Source organism: Beauveria bassiana (genome assembly GCF_000280675.1).
Source record: "Beauveria bassiana ARSEF 2860 unplaced genomic scaffold BBA_S00014, whole genome shotgun sequence".
Lineage (NCBI taxonomy): Eukaryota > Fungi > Ascomycota > Sordariomycetes > Hypocreales > Cordycipitaceae > Beauveria > Beauveria bassiana.
Window position 1 is genome coordinate 236473 of NW_007930849.1, and position 13962 is coordinate 250434.

General features: G+C 52.1%; 6 protein-coding genes across 6 annotated transcripts; 1 reads left to right on the forward strand and 5 right to left on the reverse strand.

Annotated features, from left to right (window-relative positions):
* Positions 1–414: 414 nt before the first annotated feature.
* BBA_05421 (ornithine decarboxylase antizyme) lies at positions 415–1396 on the reverse strand (the record flags this gene model as incomplete). The annotated part of the gene is made up of 2 exons (XM_008600518.1): positions 415–1179; positions 1256–1396. The coding sequence occupies 2 exons, from the start codon at positions 1394–1396 to the stop codon at positions 415–417; spliced, it is 906 nt and encodes a 301-aa protein (XP_008598740.1).
* Positions 1397–2352: 956 nt separating this feature from the next.
* On the reverse strand, positions 2353–4644 carry BBA_05422 (UBA/TS-N domain-containing protein; the record flags this gene model as incomplete). Its single annotated transcript, XM_008600519.1, has 4 exons — positions 2353–4200; positions 4261–4371; positions 4452–4468; positions 4530–4644. The coding sequence occupies 4 exons, from the start codon at positions 4642–4644 to the stop codon at positions 2353–2355; spliced, it is 2091 nt and encodes a 696-aa protein (XP_008598741.1).
* A 1806-nt stretch (positions 4645–6450) lies between these two features.
* BBA_05423 (clathrin-coated vesicle protein, putative) lies at positions 6451–7153 on the forward strand (the record flags this gene model as incomplete). Its single annotated transcript, XM_008600520.1, has 4 exons — positions 6451–6487; positions 6550–6565; positions 6703–6798; positions 6853–7153. 4 exons carry the CDS (start codon positions 6451–6453, stop codon positions 7151–7153), a joined length of 450 nt encoding a protein of 149 aa, XP_008598742.1.
* Positions 7154–9831: 2678 nt separating this feature from the next.
* On the reverse strand, positions 9832–10597 carry BBA_05424 (nucleoside-diphosphate-sugar epimerase, putative; the record flags this gene model as incomplete). Its single annotated transcript, XM_008600521.1, has 2 exons — positions 9832–10285; positions 10377–10597. The coding sequence occupies 2 exons, from the start codon at positions 10595–10597 to the stop codon at positions 9832–9834; spliced, it is 675 nt and encodes a 224-aa protein (XP_008598743.1).
* A 451-nt stretch (positions 10598–11048) lies between these two features.
* BBA_05425 (uncharacterized protein) lies at positions 11049–12293 on the reverse strand (the record flags this gene model as incomplete). The annotated part of the gene is made up of 1 exon (XM_008600522.1): positions 11049–12293. The coding sequence occupies one exon, from the start codon at positions 12291–12293 to the stop codon at positions 11049–11051; it is 1245 nt and encodes a 414-aa protein (XP_008598744.1).
* A 375-nt stretch (positions 12294–12668) lies between these two features.
* BBA_05426 (siroheme synthase domain-containing protein) lies at positions 12669–13588 on the reverse strand (the record flags this gene model as incomplete). The annotated part of the gene is made up of 3 exons (XM_008600523.1): positions 12669–12864; positions 12949–13430; positions 13493–13588. The coding sequence occupies 3 exons, from the start codon at positions 13586–13588 to the stop codon at positions 12669–12671; spliced, it is 774 nt and encodes a 257-aa protein (XP_008598745.1).
* Between the last annotated feature and the right edge of the window lie 374 nt (positions 13589–13962).

Genomic DNA, 13962 nt, shown 5'->3' on the forward strand with positions numbered 1-13962 from the left:
CGTCACGTAACGAGCACGACGATTATTGCACAGAACGGTATACCATCAGCAAGCCATGTTGAAAAAGTAGTCAGTTGATAATAAAACGCCATTTTCGTGTTTCAAGCACTTCATTTTGAACCAAGTACAAAAATTAGTCAATCTGAAAACAGAGAATTGCAAAAACCAAAAGGCTAGGGTACAGCTGAATTCAGTCGCACAAGGGCTTGTGCAATCAGCCGTCAGACTTGCCATTATAACACCGGTAACAGAGGATTAAAGACAGCAATTGCTCAATTGACTGCAAAGCAAATGTAAACAAAAACATGGAGTCTTTAGTTGCAAGAATAAAAAGCAAATCGGCAATTTCATCATATTTAAACATTCAGTCAAATAGACTGCCAACAAAACAATGAGCCACTTGGAGCGTCACCTCTACAGCTCCATGCCCATAAAGAGCCACTTTTTACTGGTCACGTCGACTTCGTTGGCCCAGTGGTCGAGCGTCGTCATCTCAAAGCCAACCCACTGAAGGCTCTTGGTAAGCTCAAGAGCCTCATCGACGGGCATGCGGCGGTCCATGCACGTCACAATGCTGCGGCAGCCGAGAGGACCGTCAGCGAGCTCAATGAGGGCCATGAGTGCCTTTTTCAGATCGCGGCCCATGACGCCCTGAAGGTCGAAAAAGACAAAGAGCGTTTTTTCTCCGTCGTCGTCATTGCCGCCGCCACTGCTGGCTAGAAATGCGCGGAAGCTGGCGCCGCCGACATAATCCCAGACCTCCATCCAGGCGTCGACCTCGAAGCTGCCTCCATTGGTGGACGGACAATGGCCAGACTGCCAGGAAAAGGAATCGCTGCTGGTGCTGCTATCGGCACGGGCGCGCAGCTGATTCTCTGGCGGCGGCGTTTGCAAGTAATGAGCACCGGTCAGGCCGGAGCCATGCATCGACAGGTTCCTCTCACCGCGGAATGCTGTCTTCATGGTCTCGCAAAAGAATCTCTCACATTCTTCCCTGATTACGTGTGCTGCCCCCCCTCGCCGATCCCGGCGACGGCTGCCCGGGATGTCGCGCCTCTTGCTGGTTTGCTGCTTGGGCAAGAGGGCGAGCTCGTTGGTCGAAGTAATTGCGGCGAGGGGGGGGCTTGTTGGTGGGGAGGGGAATCCTGAGGTAGGGACCTCAGGAATACCACTCCGCCCCTACGGTTGTTTGTCAGTACGTTCGGGTAAAATGCGGTGCAAGTTGGAAATTGGTGATGATGTGCGTACCTGTGACCCCGGTAGTGCAGTAGTGGAGGCCCTTGAGCTGGGCCGCGGTACCGACAATGTAGCAAGAGGCAAGGACGTTGACCTGGGGAGCAACGTCCTCGCCACAATTACTACTACTGTGATTACTCTGTTTGTTCATGGGCGACATTGTTGAGGATTTCCAGCGTTGCGTCTGAAGAGGGTTCGTTGATTGTTCGAGGTGGAGTGGTCGATGAGGATTCGGTGGCGATTGACTTGTTGGGCCAAAAAAATCGGTAAGGTTGGTTTGTGCTTTTGGATTTTCGAATTGGATCGATCCTTTTACGCAAGTGCAGCCGTATAGCAGTCACAAAGTGACGATGCTTGGAGCAATGTAGAGCGGTTTGGGGAGGGTTGCGGTGCGAGAGACGTTGTGGTGAGAGGAGAGAAGAATTTCGACGTGGCGGACAAGACCCCCCTAATAAAATGGTCTGCTGACCACACTACATACCACACCTACCTACACAGTCAGGCTAGCGAGCGGGGGCGATGGATCATGGCGCCCGCCTAACAATTTAATAGGTAGTACTGACATTTTTGCAGCGGTCTTTCAGACATTGATTGCTTCGGCTGCCGCGGAGCCCAAGCAAACGCTTTGTACCATTCACGCTTATACCACTACAGAAGGTACAAAGAGCCAACGTGCTCCAAACTCTATCGGTGCTGAAATCTGCCAATCGTCTGGCACCGCCAAGACACGCTGCAATGCATCGCCTAACCCGGCGTTTTAGAGTCTCGTGAGCCAGAACATAAGATGACACTATTCCAGTGCCAGGGGCTTTCATTTTTGACCGTTAACGTCCTTTCTTCTTCAATTGTCTGCGCAATTGGCATCATGCTGACCAGAGCTTGTCACACCTTAACCATACCCAATTGTCTTGGCACACCAGTATTTAGCCACCATCATTGCCACCTACGCCATGCCTGTGACTACACCAACGTGTACCAATGAGTGTCTCTCACATGCATAGCAGGGGCCTGTCTCACACCATCTCACCGTTTATCTCCACGTCCAACCTTTCACATCAACCTTGATGGCGCTTGATTACACATTGTTGGTATTATTGGTATCCTATTCTCATTATATCATACATGCCGCGCGCTCAGGCTTGCAAAAGCATCAGGGCTGTGCCGCCCATTGTTAGTCCACGCCATGTCTAGCCCCAGATTCATGCTTTCGCGGCTGATTTGCCGCCCAGTCTTGTATGCGTCCGTCGCAGCGGCTGCCGTCGGAGCGGGAGCCGGCTGCATGCTGGCCGCAAATGGATTGGTTCCAGGTAGCGGTTGTGATGCGCTGCGTGGTTGCTGTATTGTTGCAGGCATGGTCGGCGCTGCAAACGCACTCACAGCCTGATTCTCCGGGATGCTCTGCGCTTGAGATTGCAGTTGCGGCTTTGGCGATTGACCGTACAGAGCCATGATAGATGCCTTGTCGTGCCGTGGGGCAAAATGTTGCTGATGGTTTTGCTGCGGCTGGAACATTTGCTGTTGCTGAAATACTTGCTGCTGGAATGGCTGCTGCGCGTACTGTTGCTGTTGCTGTGGCTGCTGTGGCTGCTGTGGCTGCTGCTGGTACACATGTTGTTGCGGTTGCATATACTGCACATGTTGCTGCGGCTGCATATATTGCACATGTTGCTGTGGTTGCATATACTGCTGCTGCTGCTGCTGAGCGCCGGGCGATGGCATACTCGACTGCGCAGCAAAGAATGGGTTTGTCCCAGGTGAGGCAAGTGGCAGAGGTGAAGTGCTGAAAGTCGCCGTCTCGGAGATTTGACCCAGCGGTGGCGGTGACGCTACTCGCGTCGGTGATCGCAGAAACGGGTTCGAAGCCATCTGTCCACCCATCTGGTTTATGTTCAGCGTCATGCCGTGCTGCGCAGAAAACTGTGGCTGGTACTGGTGCTGTGGCATGGCATGTCCCGGCTGCGAAAAGTATGGATTGTACCCGGTCTGCTGTGGCTGCAAGCTGCTCTGCTGCTGTGCATGAACTGGCAAGCTTGCATTGCTAGACAACCCGAATCCGTGCTGCGGTTGCGGGCTGGCTGGCGCAGAGTGCCCGTACGTTTGCGGCAGTGGCGGCATTGGCACCGAGAATCCAGTCCCGTTTGAAGAAGCCCCCGTCTGCTGCCGAGAGATCGTCAGATTTTGGAAGGCCTGGTCAATAGGACTGGCCTGCGCAGACAGGAAGCCATAAGGATTCGTAGGGGCAGTGTAGGCATTCGTGTTTTGCAACGAGCCCGTAGAGTGTGCTGTTTGAGGTTGTGCGCGGTTCAGCATGTCAAACGGATTCGTGGACGTAGTCGAAGATGTTGTCGGACGGTCAGTCTCGGATCGTTTGACGACACTCAAGCCCCCTGTAAGTCCGACCGAGTTGGGCATCATTGGGGTGAGGGATCTCGTGGCGCGAAGGGTCTTCTCCTTCGGCGGCGCAGGTGGAGGTTGATCTCCTTCACCAAGTCGCACCAGGGCTTCGACAGCCCGCTCAACGTTGCCACTTACCCCCTTAAGGACAATCAAGTTTCGCTGATCATTTTGGAAGCCCATGTCTCGTAGCTTCGCCAACTTCTTTTCCGTGTCATCCGGAGCTTCATAGTCTACAGTGGCGCCAAAGACCTTCGATGGCTTGTTGGTTAACGGGGGTGAGGCCGGCGCATAGCCGTTGGGTGATTTGTCGAGTACGTTTTTGGATCGTGAAAACGCTGCGCGAAAGCCAAACTTGGAGTTCTTTGGCGGCGGCGGGGGTGGAGTGCCCTCGTCGGATATCGGGCTTCTTGGCTTGCTGGTCTGAGCTGCGACATTGTGCATGTACTTTTGTCGTATGAAACGCTCCATGGCCGAATCAGCCTCGTCGGCATCGACTGGTACAGGGGCTTTCTTGTTGTCTGGGTTGTATATTCGATTGGAAGCGACATTGCCGACTTTGCGCATATTCTACATGACATGGTGAGTTTGTGTTACCGACGCAACTTGCACAGATTTCAGGTGGCTTACGTCGACTTGTTCGTTTGACCAACTATCCATACTCAGTGATTTCACTTTGGATATGTGGGTGCCGAGCTTCCGGTGAATGGTTGCACATCGCATGCAGAGGAATACGCCCAACTAAAGGAAAGAGGCCATTTGTTAGTCGGGTTTTCATTAATAGTTCATTCTTGTGAGTCGACAGCGAGAGAGTTTCATACGCTCCAAGACGCCCATGCTAGTGTCCGTTAGCTTAGAGCATCAATACGATCAGTAGCATCTATAAAGCAGCTACATACCTGGGTTGCGCGCATAGCAGTCGGCACAGATATTATTGCCCGTTATAGTCTGAACCAGTTCTTGCAGCTGCTTCTCGTTACGCGCCTGCTGGCGCTTGCTGATGACTCCGGACATGGCGGAGGGAGATCCGGCACACGGCCACACGCGGCCCAGAAGCGTTCCGAGGGACGAACTTGAGATGGACGGTGACAACGAACAATGTATTTGCGTAGGATTGACGAGAACCAGGGGGCTGAGATGCGTGAGTCAAACTAAGAAAAGTGGTCGATGGGCTTTTGCAGACTCACGAACAAGGTGGTTCAAGCAGGTGACGCCAGCATTATCGTCGAAGAGAAAAGGAGCGTGTGCCGTAGCGTCGAGGAGGGGGTACACCGGCCATACAAGGAAAGTAGAGGGAGCAAAGTGACGGGACAGCGATCCAGGCCGTTACTGGGGTAGGGATACAAGGCGACGAAATCAAAGGAGATAGTAAAAAGAAGAGGAGGCCCACGAGGAAGAAGGGAACGAAAAGGAGGGCCGTCCGAGGCCGAAAAGCGAAGAGAACGGTCGGTGGGCACGAAGTCACCAAGTCGATGGCTTAAAAAAGGAGACGACAGCTGCAAGCAAAGCTTGACCACCAGCAGCCCAGTGGAGGTGATTTGGGGGGGTTTACTGGCTTTTTTAGGCTTTTTCCAGGTGACGTTTAGAGGCTAGTCCACTGTAGGATTGGCGTGCTGCTAACGCACCGCCTAGCACTGTCAGTCACCGTCACAGTAAAAACCTAGTCGTAGCCGCTTGCCTACCAAAAACGGCAGCCCGCAAGAGGCGCCGTCGTGCCTCCTGAAGAAAGTGTGGATCTTGGGCTCCTCAGGTTCAAGGTTTGTTTTTTGAAGGGCAAAATTTCCGTCGGCCTTGCAGTGTATTCATTTGTTGTCGATGACATGTCTTGCTTGCAGAGGCTGAGAGGGCGCTCCGTCATGAGTAGAATCAAGGCTGCAATGACGATGCAGTTGAAACGTGGATCCTATCGGTATTAATATTCCTTCCTCCTTGACATCTCATGCCCGTCATTGACCTGTTTGTCCGTTCGTCTAAATAGATCCATCAAACACATGGAGCACGGGGGTCACAGGTTTCCTCCATCTTCCTGCTACGGACCCTGTTTCAGTGCACAAGCGTGGTGCAGCAACTAACTACGAAGTATTGCAACAATTCTCAGTTTACTCGGCGGGCATCTTACTACCTATATGCATGTTTCTGCAGCTTGCAGGTATCCGTGGACGACGATAGTGCCGCTGCTAGCTGCCCTGTGTGTTGGCAACAGAGATGGCCTGATGCATTACCAATATCATAAATAGGTAGGTACCTTAGGTGAAGCTCTCTCCAGCTGGTTGCCATCGCTATTTAGGTAGGTAGGTAGGTACCTACCCCACTCAGCCCACTCAGTGAAGAAAAAGTACATGCATCTTGGCCTGCCATCACACGACCGACGAGGTACCTCGACCACTGTAGCCATGCCCGTCAGGTCCCTGAATGTCGATGCCTAGCGCCCCCGACACTTGGTACCTAGATATTGAAGGCACCTGCTCACAATTTTAGGTATCCAGCGTCCACCTAGGTAGCACAGTCGACCCCAACCAGCCTCAAAGAGGCTACGTGCGCAACTGCGTAATCTCTCAGTCAACGCCTCCAGAAACGCATTTCCTCCATCATCACCGCCTGTGTCTTTCGCACCGAATTTACCCATCCGCTTCACATCCATACCGTTAGCTATTGTCGCATCGTCGGGTTTTGTACAAACGCCACCATCTACAACAGCCTGCTTTGCAGCTCGCGCTCAACAGTCCCACCCCTTCGCCGAGAGGACACTCTGCAGCTTCCTAGAGCTAGAGCTCCCGCCAACCGAACCCACGACAACATCAACACACAGTCTCGCCCAGCATGACGCTAAAGGAGGAGTTTCAAACGAGAAACTTCAGTACGTAGCTTCATTCTATCAGAGCTCTCATCTGTCCTTACGGCTAACCGCTCGCTCTCCAGGCATCTATGCACAATGGTAGGGCATCCCTCTCGACCCGCGCTGCGAAAAAACACCTGGCCTTGGCGAGCCCGAGCCGGGACTGCCGACCGAGAAACTAACTACCACCGCGGGAAGAGATACGCAAGGCCAATATGCTAATCTAGCTCATCTAGGCTCGGAATTCTGTCCATGATTCTCTGCGTTGCGCTTGGCATCGCCAACATCTTCACCATTCACCCCCTCAAGATAATCTTCTGCGCCTTAGCTTTGTACGTTACACGCCCATGTTCATAGGCGCCCACCGCTAATCTTGGTGCCAATAGGGCCTCGGCGCTATTTATCCTCTTCATCGAGGTGCCCTTTTTGCTGCGCATCTGCCCCACGTCGGGCAAGTTTGATGCCTTTGTCCGCAAGATTTCGACAAACTACCTGCGCGCTGCCGCCTACGGCATCATGTCCGCCATTCAGTTCATCAGCCTCACCGTTACCACCAGCACACTCATTGTTCTCGCCGTGTTCCTCCTGCTCACAGGTCTCTGCTACCTCCTCGCTGCAATTCGCGGTCAGGCCTTCATCGGCAGCAAGACGCTCGGTGGCGCCGGTGTCGCCCAGATGATCATCTAAGGCGCTGCATGGACTGGCTGGGGGCACATTGGCATGAGCGAACCGCAGTAGTGATTCGGATGTGCGACGAATGAAGCGCATGCATGAGAAGGATGGAGAAAGATTGTCGGAGGCGGCGTACTCGGAAGCATGCCGCTACGAATCCATGTTTTATTTTGCCTGGGAATGAAGCAAGAGCGGCCATGTATTTCTCTACTTGGAGCACGACTTTTTGGCGTCTGGGACAAACTCGTGGATCTTTTATGCGTATTTGGTTTTCTTGTCTGCTTAGTTGATTACGGCTGGCCATGTTAGTATTTCCGCTGCCGTTTTACGGATATGACTTGTAACACTTATCAATACAAGCATAAGACAGAATCAGTGCAATCGAACGTGTTTTTGAACCAGGATAATTGACAGTTGCAGCTCTATATGGGACCCAAATGCCCCGAAGGAACAAGAAGCGCTGATGTGCAGGGTATCACCGCCGTGTAGCAGTACTATAAGTCAGCATACGCGCCACGCAGTCTTTCACTCAGCTACGAGTTACTGACCAAGGTGCACAACACAGCAAAAATACAGCCAGGCAAGAGAACCCGAGTCATGGGTTAGGAGGGAACAAAAAATCAACAGAACTATGAGTCGAGGAACTTAGTTGGCGATAGGGCAAAAAGAATATGCGATGCGTGATCTGGGAATCGAACCCAGGGCTCCCCGACGTTGCTGATGGCAACGGAGAATTTTACCACTAAACCAATCACGCTTCGGTGAAAGGGTCTGCCTTTTTTGATACTATATGGGCCAGGGAGATGTCCACTCACACGCTCAAGCTTTTATGCTCACTGTGGCGCGCCATTTGAAGACACTCTGCCCTACCCGAGGAGTTTGACATATTAACCATTGACCTGTTTATGTAGATGCAATGATTCGTAAGAAACTCACCAGAACTTCCTGAACTCTTTAAGAAATTAGTCGACGAGAAATATTAAGATCACTATCAGATTTAATATATAGTTACTGGGTGGCTCGCCAATTCACGCCACTCCCTGAGACGACCGATACAAATTTTGTACGTGTAGCATTCTCGCAACAGCTATGTGTTCTGGTAGAGGCAAGAAGTCACAACAGGGCAAAAATACCCATGAGGACTACCCACGTTTCCCATTTCTTTTTCCGAGGCTTGCAAGCCTCTTGCGCCAGGAAGCCAGCGATGTGGGCATGACTCCAAGTTGATCATGAGAGCGCAAGTCGCAAGCTCGTACTGTCGCTGCACATTTCCGCAGACCCGATTCTGTCGTAACGGAGTATTCAAAGTTTCTTGAGATTGTTCTACCAACATATGAAATAACTCGAATGATCAAAAGTAACTCAAACTGAACGTCATTGATTGCGAGCCCCGGTGTTTTCTCGTCTTTCAAGTCTGGTCCACCATCTCCGCACGTCTCGTAGGTTTTTTTTTCTTCTTTTCTCCTTTGTTTAAGCCGCAGAGGAAAGAAATATAACATGTGAAATCAATAGAGGGAGAAGGTGTGAAGATTAGACCATGTAGCCGACGTATCGAGGGCTATCGGTCGTCGCCGCAGGCGTGGGCGGCTCAAGAACGCTGTCTTGCAAAACCCCCGAACCCGAACCCGACGCGCCAGCCCTTCTTTCGGACAGCTTCTCCCAAACCTTTGCTCTCCAGTGGAGCCTGCGCGACTGCTCGGGAGAGGAGTGACCATCGCCAGAGGGCAGATTAGTGTCGGCAGTCGATTGCTGTGGCCACAAGTTCCGGAACTTCTGCACGCCGTTTAAATGCGTGCGGTTGCCTTGCCAGTAAATCTTCCACTTGCGCCAGAGGTAGCTGATCAGCAAGTATAGGCAGAAAACGATAATACACAGAAAAGACGTGCTTAATATCACGAAGAGCGCTATTTTGGCGGCGTCACTCTCGGGAGTCATGTCGACCATGAGAGCGGTGAGATATCCAATGGCGTTTATGAACTCGCCCGGGCCGTCCGCATCAAAGTCGGTGTATGCGTTGTATCCAAAATCTGTCCCCTGTCCAAATGGGAATATCTCGAGTGGAAAGAATGCAGTATCGTCTTCCATATAACTCTGGGAGTTCTAAGAAGGCCTGATGAGTTTTTGAGTGCAAAGCAGAAAGAACAGCATACTTTGCCTGGTTTCCGTACGCTTTTGAGATGCCTCGAGAGTATAGAACAGATCCTGGAGTCGATCAATATCCACCGAATGAGACGAAACAAAAGATACAGAGCCAAGCAGAGTTTCTCAAGACGTGAGGCTCCCCATCCAGGACTGGAAAAGTAATGTATTACTCACCGAGAATAAGGAATGAAGATGAAAATCTTCTCGGTTGTGGTGTGAAGGAAAAAAAAAGGAAGATTGTGCAGAAGGCGGCAGACGCTGTGCTCTTCATATACCTCTGGGTGTTTGGTAATCGAATGTTTAGCTTTCGTGGCTGCGCTCATGAAGGCGTCGCGTTGTCGTGGTGGCGTACCTAAACTCTACACATTACAGCCCGCTCGCGCCCAAGGACGGCGCGAAAAGAGCCCCCAGCTCGTGAAATACATATACAAAGTTGGTGAGGCCTTTGTTTTGTCTTACATCTCCTGGGACAACCGTAATCGTAAATGGTAGCCACCGTAAAGTAAACCAAAGAAATGGTACACACGGTTTCAATCAACTGTGCACGCTTCCTAGTGAATAGCTAGCATTTCATCCTGCTCCAGCACCGCCTGTTTCCACCCATTCAGCCCTATGCTGACCATGACAGTGCCTGTCTGCTGTGCAGTGATGCCTGGTGAGACGACAGTCGCGAGGCGGATCGCTGGCGGCGGGTTATTGGGAATGACCAAGCCCGGGCGCACAGAGAACGCCTCGAATCTGCCCGGGTGCTGCTTGGCTAGTGTTTGCAAGAAGGTTTCCGTCTCGCCCTTCCACCGGCGCGAGTCGCCTAGGAACCAGAGATGCTTTGCGGGATCTGGCTCGGCAAACTTGCCGCTGCAAAAGACGAAGCGAATCCTGCCCGAGGGCGAATCGTTGCCGAGGTGCTGGACAAAGGCGGAGGCTGCTGCGCAAGGATACGACACATTGGCGGCATAGGCAAGCTTCTTTTCATTGTTGAACTTAGACAGCACTCCGCCAATCGCCCTAGGATGGGAAAAAGGGTCTGATGTTAGTACTGCCGTAGACATGATAAAGTGAGATGCGGCGGTAATTGCCTCCTCTCTGGCTTGCGTACCAGAGGCACAGCTCGATGCCCTTGAGTCTGTCCAGCAGCTCAAGAGGGTAGTGCGCAAAATCCGAGTGCAAAATGACATCGACTTTGGGGTTCTTCTCACGGTCATCCTCCAGCGCTCTTCTCGTGACCACATAAACTTTGGTGATCTTATCGGTGGCGATGCAGGCATTGAGAACCTCGTTCCCCACAAGGCCTGTAGCTCCAAATATGACAGCCTTCATGACTGGGCAAAAACGAGAAATATCTGTGTGTGTTGCCGCGCTTCTTCCAAAAGTCAATGTAGAAACTTTTGTCTAAATGAGGTGGTGCTAATAAATGCGTAGAAGACGAGGGGCATTACGTACGAGGCTATGCTGTATTTAGACTACGCTAACCTCGACGGCGTGTTTCTGGTGTAGTATCCGGTGCCACAGTTGCTTCTTGATAAGAAGTCTGTAGCGCTTTGCATGTTTCTGCAAAGCCATGTGACCGCAAACACGGCAGTCTTGATATTAACCGGCAGACTGGCCAGCATCAGTAGCTAATGCGGTGGCTTCGCTCGGCTTCTTTTCATGCCATGGAGATGGCGTCTTATGCACGTTCGCCGACTGATATGTTCGTCGACTAATTTGCCGACAACCTGCTGCCAATCTTGTCTTGTTGTTACTGGTATAGACTCCCATATTTCTTGCTTCAAGGTACACCCGCCGGAATAACAGACGGAAGCTCATCTCCACGTATCCTTCCACCGAGCTGGGTCGCAAACATCCATGCTGCGCGAGACAAATCATCAGTCAAGTCTCCGCGGCGGAGAATTTTGAGCCGCGACTGGGCGAGCACAAACCCGCCGCAGGAGATCTGAGTAACTCGTACGCTGGGGTGGAACATGTTCAAGGCCAAGTGGTGCTGCAGGTATCGCCCCAGCGCTGCTGTGAATGGCTGGTCCCCAGTGCCGGTGGCAGTTCTCCAAGCCCATCCGTCATCCATGTTACCTCCAGCAAGACGCCGCCGCTCACGGGGATCCTTTTCCCACAAGGCGGGCGTGCCGCTATTCTCTGGCCGCAGCCGCTCGCCTGTGCGTAGAAAGCGGCGGAGCTCGTGAGGCGGGACCGCGACGCTCATGCTTCGCAGCCCTGGGTCCATCGTCGCCTCTGCATCCGAATCAGAATCGGAGCCCAAGGTACCCTCGCTATCGCGAAGCGGTGCGTTGAAGGCCAATGTGACCACAAAGTCGGGCCCCTTGTTAGACAAGCCCATAGTCTCAATCCAACCTTCCCAGACATTGACAAGTGTTTTTGTCCCCAGTGAGAGCTTACTCACGCGGCAATCGAAGGTCGTGGAGAGCCAATCGCCGATGACGTGCTTGAGCGGCTGTGGCATGCGCAGCAAAAGCAAGGGTAGATGAAGAAATCTTGACTCATCGAGCGCGTTGTCCGTGGCCACCTTTCCAGGCCGCATAGCCCAGTCCGAGGGCTTCACCGATGAGTTTGGTGGTAGTGTTGTGTATCCAGGTAGCAGGAGAGCGACGTAGGCCGCATTTTCGTGTCGGATCTCGACCCAAAGACCCTTGTCTGAGCCATCACTAGCATCGCCTCGTGCGCGATCCGTAGCGTCGTCAAGAACGTCTCGGTCACCAAGTACGTCCGATGGTGAGAACCAGCGGAACTTCACGTAGCGCAGTGAGCCAACCTGCCCAACAGGCGTTTCAAGAGATTCCAGTCCGATTTGAATTCCGCGTACAACATCTCCGACAAGAGTGTCTCGCAAACGATGGGCGAGTAGATCAAGTCGGGCCTGGTCTAGAGACTGTGGCCCAATGAAAAGCGGCGATACTCGATGTGTTGAAAAAGTGGTGTTGAAAAAGGGCGGAATCACATCTTCAACAATGGGGCTCTCGCTGGAGAAGGTCTCTGAGGTGGAAACATCCTGATCGGCCATGATGTACCGGGACCAGAGTCGTCAGCCGGGAGATATATGCCGGCACGACCAGTAAAACAGAATTGACGCGTCGACCTTACAAATACCCGCTACTTGGCGAGTGCCATGGTCGTGCTCTGGCGTTTGGCGCGTGTCGATTGTAGTGGAGCGTGTATATATGGGTGAAGGACATTCTACAACAAGTTGTGGAGATGACTAATCACAAGGCGACAGCTTTGGGCGCACCCGAAGCACCAGCAATGCATGTTGCAACTATATTTTTCTTCTATGATACAATATATACAATTTGTTCGAATGCAGTGATTACCAGTCAGTCCAAAACTGGGAGCGTATCATTGTCATGAGCGCGCTCACTCGATGTGGCACAACAGTCACTCATACGCCAATGCTGAACCCGAATGATCCTTCGAATATATCGAGCGCCTCGACATCACGCACATCTCGTAGAGATTTGATGATGTCCATAGAGGGGGCCTTGTTTGCCGGATAGAATAAGAGCAAATTTTCCATGTCTTCGTGTGTCATCTGGCACATTTCCTCCCATTTGTATGTGTCGCTCACCTTGGACATCCTGTCGTCAAATTAAGTTAGCCGAACTCGTCAATCTCAAAGTACTAAGAGAAGAAAAAAGGTGTCGTCGTCGTCGGGGACTCACCAGCGCATCCTCTTTGGACCGTCTTCGACCCTTGGGGCAACTTTGCGTAGCTTGGCCCGTAGTTCTCCAATAACATCTATGGCATTGCCAGCATTGTTGGGGAGCTTGCTAGCAATGAAGCGACGGATGGATGCGGCAAGCCGAGGTCCGCGACCGTTGGTGCTGACCATTATCTGAAGGGGGCCGTCTCTGTGGACGCTGCCAAAGTAGAAGTCGCACTCGGGCGGCACATCTGCAATGTTGGCGGGAATCTTCTTTTCCTTGCATAGTTTCCAGATCACTGTGGATGCATCTGGATCGTCAATGGCCACTAGGACCATGACTGCGTCGTCGAGATCGGAGGGTTCGAAGACTCGGTCGATGTGTATGACTTGCTTCTCGGAAACGCGATAGGCGACTTCTTTGTTCAGGCCCGCTGCAGGGCATACGACGGTAACGTTGGCGTCGGCATTGAGGCAATTGAGGATGCGGCCTGCGGCAACCTGTTGGAATTAGCATCTCGGAGTTTATTGTGGTCAAAGAAAGTTGGATTGGCGAACTGTACCTCGCCGCCGCCGACAACTAAAACGTTCTTGCCTTTGACCTGCCACGCGAGAATGAGACTACCTCCGGGCTGAACATCCGGAAACGATTTGGCCATGATGAGCAAGTTTCGCGAGATTGGGTTGCAAGGTTCAAGATGGGCAGAAATGAGCCGGAGTCGGAACAAGTAGCAAGTATTACGGTAGTTATTAATAAGGTAAGGTAGGTCGAGCTCCGATAAGACGGCGATAAGGCTTGAAGCGCTAGCTAGGCCTGCCAGGGTCTAAACGGTCACTGGAGTGGGCATCTGTCAGGCTTGCAGCGGGTTATTAGTGGACTTGCCGCTGGCCGATTAAGTGCGAGGAGAAGGGATCTAGAGTTATATTTAATTATTTCTGATGATTTTCCAACACTGATTCTATGTATAGACGAAATGGATGTGAGAATCGTCTGACTCCTCTTGAAGGGCCAAAATGGCATACAAAAAGAGGC